A 20,792-nucleotide genomic window follows, 5' to 3' on the forward strand; every position below is an offset into this window, starting at 1 on the left:
AACATGCAAGTAACATTTATATAACAGTGTGACGGGTGAAATTCAATAAGTGGAACGAGTAGTTGGAAATCAAGATGATAGAAATATCAAATTATTACATTTCACAATTTTCTTGGGGGGGAAAGGCGAGTCAGCATATGCAGCAGAAAGGGGGAAAGCGTTCATTCTTATCTTTCACTGTCCAGGATATGTCTTAAGTTAAATGGTGCGTGAGAGAGACTCTTACGTGCGACAGACCCAGCAATGGTTCTCCATCATGCGAGTCTGTACACTGTGATGACACGTGTAAAGAGATGACGTGCGTGCATGTATGTTTGTGTTACAATGGGACGTGGCTGAACAAATATGAAACCGACTCCCCATTATGAGTTCGCCTGATGGCTTCAGCCAGAATCATAGAAATGTCGATCACCTGGAGAGGGAGAGAACAATAAAACCGTCAGAATGCTCAGAGTAAAGAACAACTACTAAAAATACTATCTGTAAAAGAACCAAATCAGATATAATATTCCAGAAGTTAATACCAGATTACACTACCATTCAAATGTTTGTTTGTTTGTTGTTGGGAAGTATTTAAAGGGAAAGTTCACCCAAAAATGAAAATTATCATTAATGACTCACCCTCATGTCGTTCCAATCCCGTAAGACCTCCGCTCACAGTTCGGAACACAGTTTAAGATATTTTAGATTTATTCTGAGAGCTTTTTGTCCCTCCATTGAAAAATGTACGATATACTGTCCTTGTCCAGAAAGGAAATAAAGACACCAAAGTAGTCCCTGTGACATCAGTGGGTTAGTTAGAATGTTTTGAAGCATCGAAAATACATTTTGGTCCAAAAATGACTAAAACTAGGACTTTATTTAGCATTGTCTTTCCGGTTCTGTTGTGGATCCGCGTGACGTGTGTCTGGTGCGGCTGAGCTTCGGTTACAGTCTGAGGGAGACGCACGCTGTAAACAAAATCTTCGCAAACATGTCTAAGGATTTCGACACAGAGGAAGACTTGCATTTTTTTGCCCATCCACATTTATTTGAACCCGAATACACGGACACACCAGATAACACGCCAGCAGCGTCTTACTTCATCAGCTTCACTGAGGACTCGTGAACGCGGATTGACAACAGAACCGAAAGACAATACAATTTGAATAATTTTGATGCTTCAAAACATTCTAATTAACCCACTGATGTCACATGGACTACTTTGATGATGTCTCTATTTCCTTTCTGGACAAGGACAGTATACCATGTATACATTTTCAGTGGAGGACTCTCGGACTAAATTTAAAATATCTTAAACTGTGTTCCGACGATGAACGGAGGTCTTTCGAGCTTGGAACGCCATGAGGGTGAGTCATCAATGACATCATTTTTGGGTGAACTAACACTTTAACACTTTTATTCAGGAAGGACGCATTAAATTGCTGTTCTTTGATATTCCATTTTTTAAAAATCCTGAAAAAATTAGTTTTCCCTAAATATATTCAGCGGCAACATTCATTCATAGTTATAAATATTCCTTTATAGCAAAAATACTGGTGTTACTAAGAAATGTTTCCTGAATACCAAGTCAGCATATTAGAATGATTTGGAGGATCTGAAGGACCATGTGACATTGAAGACTAGAGTAATGATGCTGAAAATTTAGCTTTGTCGTCACAGGAATAAATCGTATTTGAAAATCTATTCAAATAGAAAACACTTACATTACTTTGTAATAATATTTAAAAAAATTCCTGTATTTACTGAATTTTTAATCAAATAAAATCTAGCCTCAGCTAACTTTTAAACAATAGTGTACATGCATCACAAAACTATGTTCAAATTGTGAGACCATGGAGTTCCATATGACTGATTTGATTCAGAAGCTTGAAATTCGATTCTGAATTATTGTAAAATCATGTGATTATGTATATTACAATACTTATGTGACTGAAAACATTTGTTTGGATTATTTTTAAAAATTAGATTAAGAAGAATCGAAGAATCGATATTTAAAACGATTGTTATTATTTGGGAATTATTACCCATCCCTTAAGCGTAACAGTTTTTTTATAAGATAAACGTCTGTGCCTGAATCTTGTTGCAGTGTTTGATTTTGTCCTCCTGTGGAATTGTGTTGGTGACAACGACAGCCTCAAAGTTGGCATTGTTGATCCGAGAAATGGCAGGCCCCGAGAAGATACCGTGAGTCAAGATGGCGTAAACTTTAGTGGCTCCTGCAGACACCAGTCTGATAGAGGACAAAGACACACATATGCAGTTAAAACACATGACAGATTAATAGGAAAATCATGAACGTGCATGTGTTTGAGCATGAAAGTGTTCGTGTATCATGCGAGTCCTCACTTGTCAGCCGCGTGACATACTGTCCCACATGTGTCTGCCATGTCATCAACTAAAATCGCCACTCGGTCCTTCACGTCCCCAACCAGTACCATACGATCCACCTCATTGGCCTTCTTTCGCTCCTTGTGGATTAGGGCAAAGTCCACGTTCAGTCGGTCAGCGATGGATGTCACTCTGATAAAATGAACAAAATTCTTAGGTAGCATTCTGTACAACACTGAGAAATGACAATGGATGCATTCAGGCTTCTCTGCAAGAGTCATATACAGACGTCACAGATAGGCCACATGCGCATATGTCAGTAAAAACTCCAGTCACAGTGTGTGCAAGATCACTCACTCACTCGAGTGCCTTAAATCGTTACAAAAGGGGGCGCTGCAGTCAGTCCATTTCTCCAGAAACCAATCACATGATGTAATCAGCATGATTAAATTAGCCAAGCTTTAAAAGGCCTCAAACAGATTTGAAAAAAGTGCCTACCACTATAATGTATAGCTAAAGGTTTATGCCAAGCCATCGACTGTTAGCAGAGAATCACACACTCACACATAAACACACCAAAAACCTGACATTTCCTTACCCTCCACACCTAAAAAGAGTAAAACACATTCATGTCCATCGTCTTCAAGAGCCTTATCAAAATTATGAACTACAATTCTTTATTTAACAACCTGAAAGGGCTATGTTGCTTTAAATCATATCTGCAACCCAATACTTAAAAAGATCACAAAATACATTTATTTTTAAAACAAACTGGTTTAAAAAAGGATAAACAGAAAACCAAATGACAAGAATGACAGTGAAACAAGAAAAGAATTGGAGTGAGGAAGAGAATGGGTCTCATTCAATGATAATTGTGTAAATTATTCAAATGTGTACATGGTGGTCCAAATTTAGACCACGTGTATACAGACACTCGTTTGTTCTTAACCTTATTGGAATGTTAATGAATTTGTATTATCCTGAATTCACAACCTCTCGCCCAAGGTTAGTGATTTGTGTAAAAAAACGCCCAACCATTACATACATCTACATACACGTCTCAGTAATTTCACCTTAATGGCAATGAAAGAGTTACTTGTCAGTTATTGGAATGTCTTATTGGTCAGGCAACAAAATTGATCAGAGAAAAACATTAAAAACTCAAAAATGCTCATTTAAAAGAAAAAGATTTGAAAGAAATATATATATATATATATATTGGGTGCCCTGTGTATAATTATATATATATATATATATATATATAAATACGCACACATGCTTGTATATATTTAAAAAATATTTTCATGTATATACTGTATATAGATTTATATTATTTATAAATATTTTATACATAAATAATATTTTTTCTTAAATATACATGCATGTGTGTGTATTTACATATATATACAAAATAATTATACACAGGGCACCCTCATATATTATGTAAACACAAACTTTTATTTTGTATGCGATTAATCGTTTGACAGCCCTACTAAATATGTATATATGTTTGTGTGTATTTAGCATAAATATATAAACATAAAAAAATATATATATATATAAAACACGTTTCTCGCTTACAAGTCCACCGAGACTGATTTTTGCCTATGTGTGGTTTCAGCTGACATTAAATTTTTTTGTTAAATTATTGTAAAATTTTAGTACAAAAATTTATGAAACCTGATTTATTTGTTTGTGAAAACCTTTGTACGCCGGTATCACGCATTCATTTCTACATGGGTCACTGAACGAGAACCTATGTTTTTGAGACAGGCAGGAGAGGAAAAAGAAAAACTCACCTCTTGGCTCCACCGGCATCAGGAGAAACAATGGTGCAATTCTTCCACTCATTGATGTTTTCCTTTATCCATTTGAGGACTGCTGGCTCAGCATACAAGTTATCAACTGGGATGTCAAAGAATCCCTAAAAAAAAAAAAAACCATTGACTTAATAATCATACCTTGAGCAAAAACATAAAAAAACTGAGTAAAACGGGGTGGGCATTACATTTCTTCTGCATTTTATATGTGCCTGACTGTAGCGTTATGTCACTGATCTCTGTTCATGAGAGATAAGGGTTTGTTTTGAGTCTGTGTTTGGAGGGAAGGCGGTTTACTGTGTGTACCTGAATTTGAGATGCATGTAGGTCCATAGTGATGATGTGGTCTGCTCCGGCTACAGACAGCATGTTGGCAACCAGCTTGGCTGAGATTGGAGCCCGACTCTGTCAGACAAAATTCTCACTTGTAACTAAACATGCACTCATCAATAGGCATCATCACAGCCATTAACAGGAAAAGAGCCAGCATAATAAGCCATGCCTTAGAAGTTGCCAAGAGGCCAGAAAAGGAGAATACAAGAAACACACACTGACACCACAGAAGAAAGACTTACAGAAAGTAGACCACATGGATCCACCAACAGTGATGCGATTAATCCATGATTAACTGTGAGTACATGTTAATAAACAAGCTGTTTCTCTCACCCCCACCTTGTCCTTCTTGTCCTGCCGAGCGTAGGGGAAGCAAGGAATGACCGCGGTGACTCTGGATGCTGACGCAATCTTACAGGCATTGATCATGATCAACAGCTCCATAAGATTGTCATTTATTTCACCACAGCCACTCTGGACAATATAGACATCTTCTCCACGCACACTCTCTCCTATCTCTACACTGCAGACAAAAACAGCGAAAAACACACACAGATAAGGAGGAGTTACTAAAGACAGAACACAAATAAATCTATATTCGTCAGCCTGATTAAAGAGGAGTATGTGCTATGAGCTGAAATTTGGTCTTCACTTCAAAAAAAGCAAAATGAAAGTGTTGCGTCAAGAACCTGGCTACATTTATCACGAGTAGTCAGGAGCAGATAAAAGAGTAAGAGAGACATTTTATCATGGGCTAAAAGTCAATTATATAAACAGTGGCAGCAGAGCCAACATGATTTTTCATCTTGAGAGATGTTGTGTATTTTTTAAATGACGTCTAATGTGTTCAGTAGTAGCCTATTACAACTACGAATAATAAAATAATTATAAATAATAACAATACAGCTCCATTTCAAAATAGCACAATTAATAACGGGATGACTCCTCACGTGGCAGAGGAGGCCAGACGGGACGTTTAAAATTAGCATTAGCGGGCCCCAGAGTCACATGCTTAATGCAGGTGCATCCTGGGAAACTGAGTCTGTTGCATGTTTGAGGCGCATTGCGCCAGACGACAACTTCCAATTCCGAAAACTACAAACCAAAATAAAACATGGTTCCCATGTGTTTACCATTTCGTTTACCCTAGCCAAAACATTATGGGAAAGCATAGTTTCCGTTTTAATTCTGACTGAAATTAACTCACCAGGTTTCCTGATTGCTGAATTTTTTGGTGACCACTTTACCCAGCTCGAGTCCCAGTCGATCCGCGATCTTCTGCGACAGATCCGGATGCGAACTGCCGCTAAAAATCTTTATATTTGGCATTCTTGGCTGATCCGTGGTGCCTATATTGTCGGGGTGCTGTACAGTGTTTTTTACAAAACACTGTAAGTGAAATTCTCTTCTACTTCAATGTTAACCTTAAAAAAATTGAATGCAGAGGGCCTTGGTACCGTTTATCTGATTTCGAGTCCGTCCACGCAGCAAATGTACTATGTGCTTTTGTGGCTCCGCCCCCTTCAAGCAAAACACACCCATAAACTGTGGCTTCTCAATTTCTGGGATATGATTGGATAGATTTCTAGGGGCTAGATGACTGGCAGCTATGTAACTACAATATCTAACTATCTAATTAAATATAACCTACAGTTAGAAACCAGTTAATTGGCGAAGATAGAAATGTCTTATGTCACCAGGCTTTTATTAAACCTGGGAGTCATGTGTATCATAGCCTACATACAGATGAAATATCAACATTTTCAAGAACGAAAAGAATTTATGTAGTATGTATAGTGAATGTATTATGAATATTATGTATTACAATTTATGTAATAAATTCTGTTTGTTTATAAGTTCCGTAATTTACTGAAAATCTCTGGTTTAGTTAATATTGCACTCTTGTGGTAGAAGAGGTGTCAACCGCAGTGTGTTCCTTGAACTCCTGTTGTTGTTGTTGTTGTTAATAAAAACTGCTATCAAAGCTGATTTACAATGAGATATGTAGATATATTTAGGATTTAGTAGCCTATGAGCACAAACTAACTCGACAGAGCAACAACGTTGGAAAACAGAATTGGTATACATCATATTTGGTTAAATCAGATGTGTTCATATTATTACATTTACAAGTAAAAATTAAACAATACTGAAACAAGTGATCAAAAGCTCTTTTAATTAATATTTATTCCATAAACATGATTACAAAACTCAGCAAGTTACCAATATTACATTTGTCACCATACAGGCTTGATCACAAATATTTCAACTTTTGTGACAGATACAACAAAAACAAAATACTAGAATAATTTACATGAAAATCTATAAAACAGCAATGAGATCACAAATTAGTGTTATTGTTCCACTGTCTGTTTTCATGGTTTCTTTTTTATCTTTAAATTAATATATATTTTTACTAGAGCACAACACTCTTACAACAAGATTGGTCCAATTACAAAAACTCTCAACAAAGAGTCACAGCTTGCTCTCCTTCTCTCTCCTTTACAATAGTTTTTTATTTATTTTTATAGTATTTTCAATTTTTGGTTTCAAAACAAACAAACAAAAAACAAATAAGAGAGAGAGAAAGAAAAAGAAAGAAAGAAAACATGGCAATTAGCAACCTTTTCACTTGCCGAAAAGGGAAAAGAACAAAGCCACAGTAAGAACGACCTCACATCACTTTCTAAGAAAAATATACACTTAGAAAATATGTTACAAATTGGCACAATGAAAAATATACAGGTCATCATTTTTTTTCCCTACATCAAAGTTCATTGAGAATCCACCTGGTGAACACAGACCAGGCAGTAGAAAGAGTTTCTTTTTTTTTTCCCTTGAAGATGAAAAAGGCAAAAGTAGTTACAAGTAATGCAGTGTCAAATAAATCATGAAAAAAAAAATACTTCCAACTTGACAATATAATACATTCATAAATAGGACACAATTAAGTTTTTGATATTCTTGTTTTAACTTTATATGATGCACTTATAGGGGAATAACACTGTTTAGGAACTTTTAAAAAATATGAACAGTTAGTGCAGGGGATGTGTGCTATAAAGTTTTCACTGGTGTAAAACTCTGTTCTCAAAATATGAACAAGAGCACCCTGCACTGGCATCACAGATGTCATGCAGGTTTAGCAACAATAGGGCTATGTAAAAACAGTACAGTAGGGGGCACCGCTGAGAACAGCTCGAGTTTATGTCGAGATGGACAGCTGAGGGAATGAGAGATGTGAGTGCAGTTGGGTTCCCTGAGCCAACGGACCTGAACCAACTGCGTCACATCTCCATTCACTCAGCATGGGGAAAACATGGACAACAGCCTTTCCCCGGCAAATATTTCCTGGCTTTTTGATTGGTGAGGCTCATTTGGCTGGGAAGGCTCCAATTAGTTCAACCTAAAATCAAGAAGTTTTCACTTAGGAATCTCACCACCAGTTGTGGAATATCACTCATCATCTGCACCTGTGTTCATCAACATTTTCTCCAATAATTGAACCTCAATTCATTCACAGCAATGTGAACAGCATTTGCACAAATACCCATTGAACTCTGAAATAGGAGGGTCAGTTCACAAACTAACCTGATGTGGTGAACAACATAAGTGTTTCACACTCTGTCAACATAAGGAGAAAGAGAGAGAATGAGAGAAAAAATATTTTCAAATACATATTCACAAAAGTGGGGATCCAGGGAGTTGTACAATCCTGCAGCAATTTAGTAAACAGTACATGGGGGTAACCAAGTTGGCTTCTTTCCCTCTTTTTATAACACAACAAATAACATTCCAACAGCAATTGAAAAACAATGGTCTTGAGATCAGGTAAGAAAAAAAAAAACAGGCGAGTCAGAGAAAGTAATAATACAGGGGATCAGCATTCACAGCACATATTCATATGTTTTAAATGCATGCACATCACTAGCAACAAATTTGAAAAACTTTCAAACGATATTTGGTCCTGTTCTTATCTAGTTTTAAGGGTGTAAAATTCATAAGAGGTACAGAGCAAATATATACTGAAAGCTAAATTAGAAACTTGGGGATGTAAACCAGTTAGAATGCATTATATGTCTTGTTATGAGAAGGAAAGATAATTTTCTTACCTTGTTAAAGACAAACAGTGATTACCATCCAGAAATAAATAAGAGTGAAAGGCAACCAATACATTTCTCTGCCATTATAGCACTTCCTACCACCAATTGTTGTCATGCATCTCTCACTTCATGCCTCTAAACTGGAACTAGCCAAGAGTGTAAAACCGAAAATAAACATTTCTCTTTTGATTGTTGAGATGACTCCTCGCTGTTTGTAGAGATGTGATGCAACAGGAGTGAATCTCAGGTTAACAACTCCCCCCATCCCAAGCGCACGCACACACACACACACACACACACCTCAATCACTGCCACATTATAAAACAGCAAATATTTATGTAGATAAAAATGTCTGTACATTTAATTGTTCATAGTTTGGCACATTAATTTAAACATGTTTGATATAATCTTGTTTTGTAAATAGTGCATATGTTTGTGTACAACAGCATTTTGATACTGGCAGGAGATTCACTGGAGAACAGATGAATGAACCCCCTTTTCACAACTTATAAACAAACAACAATGAAAAAAAAATCTCTTTCGGAATTTCAGAACCTCAGAAAACGAACATCTTGGTGAGGACGCTCTCTTTTAGCTTGTCAAAGCCCAATGTTCTGAGGGGTTGGCACAGAAACGAGGGGAAAAACGATTCTTAGCACAGAATACTACACACGACCTTTGACCCCTGAACAGAAGGCAACCATTTGCTGAGAGACAGAGAAGGGCGCTGGGCTCGATTTAAACCATGGTGCTGTGACACCGATTTAACACATACAGTGTTATAGCTGCAACGGAAAACAAAAAGACAAAATATTGATATTTAGATAAACACCACACTAAAAGAGAATCCAAAGACTTTCAAGGCATTTTTCTTCTTGTAAAACAAAAAAAAAACAACTAAAAACAACTGAAAATTTGTCAGGTAAAAATGCAACAAAGCAGCAATGGTGAGTAGGGTGCAGCCATGTCAGTCAGTCTAGTAGGTAGTTTAGCAGGGCTGACATGCAGGATGTGCCTGCCTTCCGGTGGGCTAGGCAAAGGATTGTGGGTAAAGTCGGTGCCATGCAGCTCTGAAATGTGAAAGGATTTTAGGAGGATTTGGCAGGGTGCGAGGGAAGGGAACGGAGAAAGAGAAGGGGCACATTGCAGAGAGAAAATATTACCTCCGTTTCTCTACCAAAGCGGTCAATGCTACTCCTTTTATGTCCCTTTTGCCCGCTAAGAGTTCCTCACGGGCAAACTTAGCACTGCTTTTGTGACGGTACATTTTTTTGTGGGCTGGGCGGTGGGGAAGTGGGAGGCAGTCTAGTCCAAGGGTAGGAAAGAAGCCTGGTGGGAGAAGTTTAGGCAGTGCTTTAGCACCCCGCCCAGCCCCTTTCTTCCCTCGACCTCCGCCTGAGGTACCACTCCGCTTTTTAAGGTCAGCGGCGTTACCCAGAATCTTCAGTGTCTGGCTCTGGAGGGCATGTTGACCTGGTGACAGGCAAGGCCCCCAAAGAGGTTCCACAGAGGCCCTCATAAAACGCTGTACCTCAGCCATGCCAGACACTATATTGGACAGGATGTTTGATGGTTCCTGGAATTCTCGCTGGTCATCGTTTGATAGTCCCCCAGTAATAGGCCACTCCCCCTGAGCTCCAATCACGCCAAGCGATGGGGTGGGGGATGAAGCGCAACTTCCTGACCCTCCACCACATTTGGCTGCTTTTCCCTCCAGCAAAGCTTTGATCTTTTTCACGGAACGAGAACCCTGACGTGGGAGCTTTACTTTCTCTCCTTTTACTGTTTTTGGAGTTTTGGTCTTTTTAGTGCCTTGCCCATTTTTCCCACCCTTTTTCGTAGAACCTTTGTGATCCCTTAGCCCTACATCTCCCTCCTCTGTGTTGAAAGACTGTACCTGAAGGAGATGTGGGTTTCCATCTTCATTTAGTTGCGGGACAACTCCACAGTTCCATTGTACATTTGCTTCTGCTGCCTCAGAGAACTCTCCAACTTTACCACAATTCCCCAGCAGCTGTGGGGAAGAGTTAGGCGTGTCTGGTGGGGACATCTCGGATAGCGATGAATGACGGAACTTGTCAGGGGTAAAGTTGGAGATATCCAGAAGGTCAGTGGACTCTCGAAGTGGAACAACCTCCTCTAGACTTTGCTGCAAGATGAGCCGTGGACTGCAATGTGGCAAGAAGCCATCGTTGATCTCACTGATCTCTTCTTCCCTCTCTCTTTCACCCTCTCTTAGGCTGAGCGAGCTGTAGTTGCTAGAGGTGGCAGAAAGTGACCCAAGGGAGTTAAAGCTAACCAGTCGCCCTACGCCACTGTCACTCCGAGACCCAGCCGGACTCAAGCCATAATCAGCGTCAGGTTGGGACTCTTCATATGACACCCTGCACCCTGATAGAGACACTTGCCCATACCCTGCGACATTTGTGCCATCCCCTGCTAACACAGGCAATGGTGTGGGAAAGCCTGATGGCATCATAGGCGACTGGGCTGGGATGTCTGGGGAGAAGGGCAGCTGTTCAGCAGATGGTTGGGATGGCCATGAAATGGGCTGGGTCGGTTCAGTAAGGTTTGGCTCAGCATAATGTGTGTGGTTGGGCCCGAGGTTCATGGGTGGAGGAGAGTGGGGCAGCTCAGATTCAGAGGGAGGAGAGAGAACACAGCTCTGGACTGGCTGAAGGGTGGGATTCTGCAGCCCTGGATGGAAATAGGTGATGTTAGCAGTGCTCGATGACTCAGAGGCTTCAAGAAGAGTCTGCAGGTATCCCCCCGGGAGGAGTTCAGCATTTCCATTAGTCCCTGGAGCTGTTGGGGTCAAAGTGCATTTTTCAGGGTCATTACTGGAGGTTTCATTTGTAACATTACCTTCTAAAGAGTTACTAAGGTTTTCTGGTAAACATGGGCTGCACTGCTCAATCTCAGAGGCTTCAGGGACTCCCTGTCTCTCAGAGTCTTTTAACTGTTTCAAACGAAGTCTTGCTTCACTTTTAAACTTCTTTATCTTTCCTGTTTTACCTGCCTTTCTTCTTTCCTCTCTCTCCTGTGTTCTGCTTTTAGCCCTGGCAGTGTGCGTAATGGGGGTAATGTCATCTTTTGGTTCCTCTGTGCTTTTCAGTGATTCAGTCTCCTCTGGCTGATTGTTAGCGTGGACCACTATAGTTTGGCTGGGGAGGGAATTCTGTACTGCATGGATCTGCTGGATTCTGAGTCTGGCCAACCTGTGCTTGCGTTTGGGTGTAGTGTTTGGTGGTCTTTTGCAGCCATTGAGACGTTTGGTTGTTTCTGCAGCTGTCAATCTATTCTGTTCCTGCAACTCCTTTTCTCTTTTCTGCCAGTAAGCTTTCAATGGTGCAAGTCTCTCATAGCGTAGCAGAGCATTTGGACTCAAACAGACTACAGAAGGTGATGGGTCCACTCGTCCCAGCCGCACTCTCATGTGCCTCTGGCCTTTAAACCGATTAATGATTATGTATTTTATAATGACAGGTGGGTCCTTCCTACTGGACCGCCGCCTCTTCTTCGGACACCAGTCATCATCACGCTCTTTCTTGAGCCCAGCAGGCTGTTTATCTCGTTTCTCTGCGTTTTTCTCACTTTCTATAGAGTCCACATCATACAAGTAGTCTTCTCGGTAGGCCACCTTCCTCTTGGCTCGGAGGCGGTAGCTTAGCTGGCTGGAGGAGCTGGAGTTTTCTCTGGACAAACGGCCATGGCGAAGGGAGAGCGCGTGGTCTGGGGAGCCTGTGCAAGAGCTGTCATCACTAAATTCACCAGAATCTTCTGGAGAATTACTGAGGTCAAAAAGAAAGTTACTGTCTGGGCTAATATTGGGGGTTACATGGTCATCACCCTTAATCTCAATGGATTCGTCTGTTTTCTCTTTTGGCCCCTCCTTTCTACTGCAAGGTAAACTAGGAAAGAAACCTAGCTGAGATTCATCCTGTAGGGCAGACTCACTTCTCTCCTGTATTCCATCCTGATAGGACTCGTAGCGTATCTTAAGTGAGCAGACGTCAGCACTGAGTGCTGTCTCCTCCTCTTGAAACATGTAATTCTCCACATCTTCTTCACAGAACAGATTGACAGCAAGTTCACTGCGAGAGCATAAGTCCAAGAGCTCCATACGGCTTTCACTGATGAGTGTCTCTAGACAGCTCCAGTCCTGCGCCTCCTCTACAAGACCTTCGTATATGCTTCTGGATGCAGGATCCTCATCTGATTCGCTCTCCTGCATCGACCTCCCTTCCTCAGCCCCCTCATTGGATACAGCTGGATGGGCGGGGCCGCTGAGCAGCTGGTCAGATAGAACCTGGTCACCATAGCGACCTGCGCTGGCGGCGGGGCCAAGGCATTGCAAATTGATGCTGGCAAAGCCGAGTACAGACTCACAGGATTCCGGTTCTGTCTGATTTTTGGGGATCAGACAACTAAGGCAATCTCTGCCCCTGGAGTCCATGCTAGAGAGGGATGACCGGTCACAGGTCTGCGGCACAGACCAGGGCGTCACAGGTTTGGAACAGGGCACAGAAGAGAGAGATGAGAGGGAGGAAAGAGAGGAGAACGAAGAGAGAGAGGATAGAGAGGTGGTGTTGGAGACAGACCCATCATGCAGGTCAGCTGGGCTAAGGGGACCTTCAGAGGTCTGACTCTGGCCACAGAGGGAGGGCAGGGACAGCACTGCAGGAGTGATGTCATCACAGCGCCTTAAATCATGTGTTACATCTGCCAACGGGTCATGTGGTTCTAAAAAAAAAGTAAAAAAAACAAAAAGAGGGTGAGACAAAAATCAGTGAAATTCAAGTTTTTCCCGTCAAACATCTGTAAAGATTTTAAAGATATAAAGTGCAATGATAGTTCTTAAAATGCTGCATATTATATGCATGCGAGAACTCCTACCATTTTCACTGGCATCTCTTGGGCAGGGGCTATGATCTGCCCCTGAGAATCGAGACTCCTGTAGAACATCCATCAATTTGAACTGAATCTCTCTCTCACTAACATAATTACCACTGTCCAGCCTGTAGAAACACAAAGACACACATACAGGCTATAGTGGAAGCCATGCAATCTTTAAAATCTGTCAACGCTAAAGTCTGGGGGGGAACACTTTTCAGAACTCTACATTTGACCGATAAACCAGTCATGTTTATTTTTGGTAATTTAGTAATGTGTTCATGTATTCTTTTATTAGATTCTGTATTCTCAGTGACTTACAAATGAAGACTATAGCAAACAATTTGTTATAAGAGCCAACATTATTTGCACTACACAATGGCAAGTTTAAAGTATAAAATGACTCTAAATGAAGATAATAATAAAAAGGTTCAGAAATTAGAAAGTATCAGTTCTTAGCCAATTAATAGAAAAGAAAACGTAGGGAATTCTTATAAAATTCTTTTGCGTTACATCGGGGTAAGTCATACAAAACATTTAAATAGACATGATGGTGGTATTTGACTTTTTTTGGGGTGAAATATTCTTTTAAATTTATCAACAGCTAAAATGACGAAGAATGTTGTTATTTAGCGGAACTTTAGCTGCAGGTTCAGTTTTTTTTTCGATGTTCAAAACTTCCGAGAAGAGAATATTTATTTACCATGCCAACTAGGAGTTACAAATCGGCCTTCTCTCTCTAGTACTTCCTTGATTTGTGTCCCGTTTTCCGTTCCGCTCTCTCACTTTTACTCCCAAGGATTACAGTAAGTTGTATTGCTTTACATCATTCTGTCCTCTGACTGCCCTTCACTGTGAAGTACAACTCTTGAGGATGTGAAAGAAATGAAAGAGCTTTGTAACAGGAGAGACTGAGAAAAAAAGAGTGCTATCTCTTGCCTTAGGCTGTGTGTGCATGTGTCAGAATAGTGTGCCATATATGCAAGTAAAAAGACATGCAGCTTTTTATTTAAAAAAATAAATAAATAAACATAACACAGCCGCTTACGGGAGAAATGCTCTAGTACACTGTTTGAAGTGTTCCCATGAGGTGAATTTACATAGGAATTCAGAACTGACCTATTGAAGATACATGAATTGCACAAGAGTTTTGAAACTGTTGAGTGAGCATTGTGTGTATTTCAGGGGTTTGCTGCTCCAATTACATTATTTTACTACCAGAAATAATGTAATTTAAACAAAATTAATGAAAAAAAAATCGAATTTAATTATCACTTGGAATTCCATATGAAACTTTAGTGGATACATTCAATTCCAATTAATATAACTGATTTGGTGTTACTATTTGTATTGTTCAACAAACAATATAATTCAGAAATGTATTTATCAAATGTTATTAAAACATGCTTCTGATCATAAATACATCAACATTTACCTATACCTTAAAATCCATGATGTTTCTGGGCAAACTATTTTAATAAGCTGTTACTATCAACAGCACATTGGTCTTATATACCATAAATACATTGATTCTCTGTATAATTTAGAATATCATCAGTGTTTTAACTGTTTTACGGGTCTGGAAATGGCTATGATCTAGGATTTGCTCCTTCCAAACCAGTGCCAGTATGAGAAAATGACTGGGCTCATTCTTGCCAGCTTTGCAGACAGAGACAGAGAACAGGGCAGTGGCACTGTCTGCAAACTGCTTTTATTAAAAACGAAATTAATATTTATTCAGCTTCAACATCCACCCAAGAGACAGACAATGGAATTACAGGAGAGAGAGAGAGAGAGGAGAGAGAGAGAGAGAGAGAGAGAGAGAGAGAGAGAGAGAGAGAGAGAGAGAGAGAGAGAGAGAGAGAGAGAGAGAGAGAGAGAGAGAGAGAGAGAGAACATCGGTGTGAGTTTGTTAGATCTTTTTCAGAGATCGATAAATCTGCTGCAATCTGTCCTTCCTTGGTCATCTGTCAGACAAGCAACCAGAATATCAAACATCCATCCATCCTATATCAATAAAAGCTTTACTGCACTACTTAACTCAAGGTAGAATGTTTCAACACTGACTGCAAGTCTGGCTTCTGTATGGAAAACAAACAGACCAATTCTGATCGACTGATTGATTGATTGATTGATTGTCGAGAGACCTTCGGTTCTGTTAAAGCCGTACGTGTGCGGTGCAGCATCAAAGAAACTTCCATAACAGCCTTCTCAGGACAGGTAGCCTATCCGGTGACAGACAGGTCCTATACTCCAAACATGATTATATCAATAGCCTGAAAGAGGAGCACGCTTCCAACATCTCGGATTATAATTTCAAGATAATTTACATTATTCAGAGAGACGTAACAGGTTTGAGTCCACCCTTAATTATTGAAGGCCTGGTGCGCTATGATACGCGCTTTGCATCCCCCATCGCCAAATGCCGCATCGCAGGCGCCGAGCACCGAGCACCAGCAAAACGCGGGGGGAAATGAAAATGCGTAAAACGGCACATACAGAATATCGCCAAATAACATCGTTCGTGTTATTGCTCTGTGTGAACGAATGCGTATGTAACTGTGGCCTTGGCTTAGGGGGATGGTGTGTAAGAGCGAAAGAGAGAGAGAGCGTGTGTGTGTGTGTTTGCCTCACGTAGCACCAATGTTTTCTGTCCCCTCAAACGATGGCCTGCGACTCATAGCTTTCGCAGGACACTGAGCCATTCCTCCTCCTCATCTTCTCCCTCACTCACTCACATACACACACACCTGTGCAATATGGAGGCATCATGACAGCTGACACTCGCTCCACCATTTCACCCCATTGCAGCGTTTGACGCGCGTCACACTGGCCCACTCACCGCATCACGCACATAAACACGCACAGCCCACATACTCACCTCCCGTTACACTCGGGCCGCACGTCCCGTCTGCTCTTAAGACTCCGTTTGATCGCTCGGCGGGTGGAATGTTGTCATATGTTGTTGTTGTTTTTTGTTACCCACTTCAATGCAGTGGTCTCAACATGTTTCCCCTCTCTCGGGAGCCAGGACTGCCTTCCCGGTAGCAGCAGGTGGACGCGCCTCTCGCGCCTCGGAGCCCCTACCACTCCATTTTATTCCCTCGCGCTCCAGGGTTTCCAGGAAACAAACAAAGGTCTGCAGCAGCCCCTGCTCCTCGCCGCATGCTCCCTCTCTCCCGTTCCGCTCTTCCCTTAGAGTCGCTTTTGTTTTTTGCCGTATGTGCTTGTATGACGGAGACGGGGGTGTGTGTATGTGTTTTTCCCAGCTGTACCCCGTCCGTCCCTGACAACGACGGCGCGCTCGTGCGCTGCTGCTCCCCCTCTTTTGAGACCTGCCATAAAGAGCGCGCCCCCATATTTTGCACGGCGGCGCGCTGTGGAAGCGGGAGCGCGCGGCACTGCTGAACAGGTGCAGAGGCGCACGCATGCGCACTGATGCTTCACAAGCTCCAAGCACCAGCTAGGGGTCTCTGCAGATTTAGTTTATTTCTGCTTATTTATAAGCTGGAATTACATGCGCAGTTACTTTAAATAAATCTAATTTAAAAGTAAATATCAGCGAGGAAATCTGAAAACCAAAATTTAGTTGAAAATAAAAATAACCTTTACGACACTGGTAATATTACACACACGCAGCCATTTACTTTAGATAAATAAATGTCAGCGAGGGAATTTTAAAATTACAATTAATCTTCATCTACGAAACTGGTATTACAAATACAGTTACTTTGAGCAAACAAATAAAAACTATTTGCGATTTAATTTTAAAGCCAATATTTTTTAAATAATTGAAAATGAAAATTATCTTATTTTTTTCATGTAGAAAACTTGCAATCACGCTCTCTTTACACAAACACTTAACGCTATTTTTTTTTATTTTATGTTTGATATACATTAATATTTACTCAAATATGTACCATATGTTCTGCACTTCTGGTGTGATGCTATCTTTTACCTTGTAATTACCATAATTCACTGCAAGTGAAAAGAACACTTGCTTGAATGAGGGTCGTAGTGTCCCGCCCCTTACGTCAGTGAGCTTTAGATTGGCGTAATTTCTATCCAATCATGTGAACATGGGATATGACGTCAGGATGTTGTTCCCGGGCGCGTGCGTCATGTATCATGATGCGTCTCAGATAGTGGATCATTGAAAACCTTATGTGGAAAAGAACAGCCAACATTTACGTGGACCAGGTGGTTTTGTGTTGTTTCCTTCTTGTGGTTTTAGTCCTATGGAAACGGATGTTATCGAAAAGATGCCGTGCCATAATCAGCAGCTGAATAACAATGAAAGCCCCGAACACGCCGCGAAGCACGTCCGCTTCGCCCGCAGTAGCGCTACTGCCGAGACCTGTCAAGATGACACGGAACCGTGTGAAAACCAAACCATGAGTGACATCCAGGGACAAATAGGACCTCAGCTGAAACTCTTGCCATTAAATGACCAAATACGAGAACTTCAGACTATCATTCGGGATAAGTGAGTCTCCAGTCCGCCTTTTAAACGGATTGAGTGCACATTTCGTGTCCCCATAGGCCAGATCTGTATATGCACCTATATAATTTTATGTGTACAGGAACATAAACTTGTAACTCAGAATGTATCTAAATGGTAATAAACTGGGAAATAGCCTTATGCCATTTGGTTGCACATCAATCAACATGTATTATATATTGTAGTAGTTTGTCACATAGTGACTTTTCTTCCTCTGTCTCATCCAGAACTACCAGTAGAGGTGATTTTGTGTTCTGTGCCGATAGATTGGTAAGCATCACCAAAAAATGGTAAAGAATTGTGGCATATTGTCTTATATTCTACTAACCAGCCATTATTCTTATAAAGACCTTATAAATAATAATAAAGGCAGCTCACACAAGAAATTTTACAATCAACACATTGAATGTATCGTTGATTATTTGTTTCACATTCATTGATTGCTTTTTTTTATTTGACCATATTTATTAAAGAAACAAAACTTGTTTTTTTAGTATTGTCAAATTAGTAGGTCAACTCTTATGTTTTGTGTTTGGTTTTCTACACTCTATTCTGATTGGTTGTTTGTTTTGCTCTCAGATAAGATTAGTGGTGGAAGAGGGTCTCAATCAGCTTCCATACAGTGAATGCACTGTAACCACACCAACAGGTGAGCCTGTTACCATGGTGATTACCCCCCCCCCCCCCTCCCCTCTTCTTGCATATGACATGGCATTGCTGCCATCAGTTGTTGAATTTTTCCGAATTAAAAACAAACAAACTAATCTATACTCCTTATGCAGGGCATAAATATGAGGGTGTGAAATTTGAAAAGGGAAACTGTGGGGTTAGCATCATGAGAAGTGGTGAGTCTCTTTCTTTCTCACAAATTCATACGCACACAACCATGATGGAAAAAAACCCAGCCCTACTTAGTGTGCATGCCTTTTATACTTAACCGTATATGTTAATGTGAGCAGGTGAGGCCATGGAGCAAGGCCTGAGAGATTGCTGCAGGTCAATCCGTATTGGGAAGATTCTGATCCAGAGTGATGAGGAGACACAAAAGGCCAAAGTTTACTATGCAAAGTTTCCTCCTGACATCAGCAGAAGGAAAGTTCTGCTCATGTACCCTATTCTCAGTGAGTAATTCATCTCTATAACCAGGCATTAGGCCGACCCACATTCTGCACCGATTTGGGGGGAAATCTGGATTTAAACATGGTCAAATATGGCATTTAAAGAGACGATTTATTATTGTATGTGTTCAGGTACAGGTAACACTGTGATAGAAGCGGTGCGGGTGCTGAATGAACACGGCCTGCTGGCCAAACATATCATACTACTGAGTCTATTCTCCACTCCACACGGTAAGAAACAAACACAATGACGACATCATAAATGTTTGTATTTTATCCAAGTCCGTGTCAATAGCACTCTTGGTAACAAACAAACAAGGGACATTTATGAAACAATTTGAACTTAGCTGTATATTTGGATTTTCTAAGTCATTTATACATTTATACGCTGCCCTGAAGTGTCAACTAGACTATCCCCTACGTAGGCTCATCGACAAGTCATTCTTTTTCACGACAAACATTTTTACTCTATACAGATGAAAACGTTCTCAAAATGATTCCCGTTCACACGATACGTGGAAACAACTAAAAACGCTGTATTATGCATGCCAGACAAGTAATTGGCAATGTCACTTTGTAAGAAAGACTACCCGCCCACACATATATGCACAGATTCACTTTTTAGAATTTTACACGGAGATTTGAACAGTATCGCTTTTAAAACTCGTTTTCTAAAACTTGCCCTTTGAAACCTATTTTCAAAGTTTGCGTTTGCAGGACACCAACACACTGTTGTTGTGTAATTGAACAGCCAGAATGCATTAAAAAGTTTTCTGTTTTCAATTAAAAATGGTGTGTAAGCAGTAATGACTAATGATTTTTACAATGGAAATTAATCAATATTAATCATATTTTGTAATATTACAATTTACAATAATTTCCTTGTGAGAGCAAAGTTAGGAGCCATTACTCAAATTTTTAGTGTCACATGATCCTTCTGACATAATTCTAATATGCTGATTTTGGTGCTCAAGAAACATTTCTTATTATTATCAATGTTGGAAAAGGTTGTGGAAACATTTGTTTTCAGGACTTTTTGATTAATTCTAACTAAGTTAAAAAGAACAGACGTCATTTAAAACAGAAATCTTTTGTAAGATTATAAATGTCTTTAATGTCACTTTAGATTTAATTTTATGCAATTTAATGCAGAAAAACATTAATTTCTTACTTTATATATATATATATATATATATATATATATATATATATATATATATATATATGAAGTAATTTTTTTTTAATAGTGCACACTGCACCTCCATAACAATGTGTGTAATGTGTGCAGGTGCACGGTCCATTGTTCAGGAGTTTCCTGACATCACTATACTGACAACTGAAGTTCACGCTGTCGCTCCGACACATTTTGGCCAGAGGTATTTCGGCACAGACTGACAAACCACCAATTCCACAAAAGTTCACTTGGATTCATCTGAAGCCTGACCAGCTCACAGCAAGTGTCTGTGTGAGTGTGAGATTGGTTGATCAGGGCTGGCCTCTGTATTTTTATTGGTTATGTATTTATCCATGTTTAATGTGAGCAAATGGATCAAGTGATCTTTCAAAAACACGTGCTTTTCCATGATACCACCAGGATTAAAACAAACTGTCTTCTAGACTGTTCCTGAACACTCTAGAATGATGCAAATAAAATAACTACAAATAAAAATATTTTGTATTAAATGAATTGCCTTTA

The 20,792-nt window shown here is 40.1% G+C and overlaps 3 protein-coding genes across 4 annotated transcripts; 1 reads left to right on the plus strand and 2 right to left on the minus strand.

The window, feature by feature from the left end:
• Positions 1-5,994, minus strand: prps1a (phosphoribosyl pyrophosphate synthetase 1A). 2 transcript variants are annotated; one of them, XM_039659303.2, is made up of 7 exons: positions 5,692-5,994; positions 4,824-5,007; positions 4,458-4,556; positions 4,131-4,255; positions 2,350-2,523; positions 2,074-2,233; positions 1-412 (listed from the first exon to the last, which is right to left on the minus strand). In XM_039659303.2, exons 1-7 carry the CDS (start codon positions 5,811-5,813, stop codon positions 320-322), a joined length of 957 nt encoding a protein of 318 aa, XP_039515237.1. In that variant the 5' UTR covers positions 5,814-5,994; the 3' UTR covers positions 1-319. The 2 variants fall into 2 exon arrangements, with proteins under 2 accessions (XP_039515237.1, XP_039515236.1); XM_039659302.2 differs by having other exon boundaries at positions 4,818-5,007; positions 5,692-5,948.
• Positions 5,995-6,634: 640 nt separating this feature from the next.
• On the minus strand, positions 6,635-16,876 carry nexmifa (neurite extension and migration factor a). Its single transcript, XM_039659522.2, has 4 exons — positions 16,359-16,876; positions 13,481-13,602; positions 9,748-13,327; positions 6,635-9,369 (listed from the first exon to the last, which is right to left on the minus strand). Exons 2-4 carry the CDS (start codon positions 13,551-13,553, stop codon positions 9,237-9,239), a joined length of 3,786 nt encoding a protein of 1,261 aa, XP_039515456.2. The 5' UTR covers positions 13,554-13,602; positions 16,359-16,876; the 3' UTR covers positions 6,635-9,236.
• A 685-nt stretch (positions 16,877-17,561) lies between these two features.
• On the plus strand, positions 17,562-20,779 carry uprt (uracil phosphoribosyltransferase (FUR1) homolog (S. cerevisiae)). The gene is made up of 7 exons (XM_039659939.2): positions 17,562-17,963; positions 18,206-18,248; positions 18,558-18,627; positions 18,761-18,823; positions 18,938-19,099; positions 19,229-19,327; positions 20,385-20,779. The coding sequence occupies exons 1-7, from the start codon at positions 17,716-17,718 to the stop codon at positions 20,489-20,491; spliced, it is 792 nt and encodes a 263-aa protein (XP_039515873.1). The 5' UTR covers positions 17,562-17,715; the 3' UTR covers positions 20,492-20,779.
• The last annotated feature ends 13 nt before the right edge of the window (positions 20,780-20,792 follow it).

Source organism: Pimephales promelas, chromosome 4, assembly GCF_988280905.1.
Source record: "Pimephales promelas chromosome 4, fPimPro1.hap1.1, whole genome shotgun sequence".
In the NCBI taxonomy this organism is placed as follows: domain Eukaryota; kingdom Metazoa; phylum Chordata; class Actinopteri; order Cypriniformes; family Leuciscidae; genus Pimephales; species Pimephales promelas.

What these genes read in the sequence shown, in the direction of transcription:
- nexmifa (XM_039659522.2), bottom strand. Translation starts at nt 13,553, where the DNA reads ATGGATGTTCTACAGGAGTCTCGATTCTCAGGGGCAGATCATAGCCCC. An exon ending in AAGAGATGCCAGTGAAAATG is followed by an intron (nt 13,328 to 13,480) that starts GTAGGAGTTCTC and finishes CTTTTTTTTTAG; the next exon opens with AACCACATGACCCGTTGGCA. An exon ending in GCTTTGGTAGAGAAACGGAG is followed by an intron (nt 9,370 to 9,747) that starts GTAATATTTTCT and finishes TTTCCGTTGCAG; the next exon opens with CTATAACACTGTATGTGTTA.
- uprt (XM_039659939.2), top strand. Translation starts at nt 17,716, where the DNA reads ATGGAAACGGATGTTATCGAAAAGATGCCGTGCCATAATCAGCAGCTG. An exon ending in CAGACTATCATTCGGGATAA is followed by an intron (nt 17,964 to 18,205) that starts GTGAGTCTCCAG and finishes TGTCTCATCCAG; the next exon opens with AACTACCAGTAGAGGTGATT. An exon ending in GCTCATGTACCCTATTCTCA is followed by an intron (nt 19,100 to 19,228) that starts GTGAGTAATTCA and finishes GTATGTGTTCAG; the next exon opens with GTACAGGTAACACTGTGATA.
- prps1a (XM_039659302.2), bottom strand. Translation starts at nt 5,813, where the DNA reads ATGCCAAATATAAAGATTTTTAGCGGCAGTTCGCATCCGGATCTGTCG. An exon ending in ACAAGAAGGACAAGGTGGGG is followed by an intron (nt 4,557 to 4,817) that starts GTGAGAGAAACA and finishes TTTGTCTGACAG; the next exon opens with AGTCGGGCTCCAATCTCAGC. An exon ending in AACACTGCAACAAGATTCAG is followed by an intron (nt 413 to 2,073) that starts GCACAGACGTTT and finishes CTCCCTCTCCAG; the next exon opens with GTGATCGACATTTCTATGAT.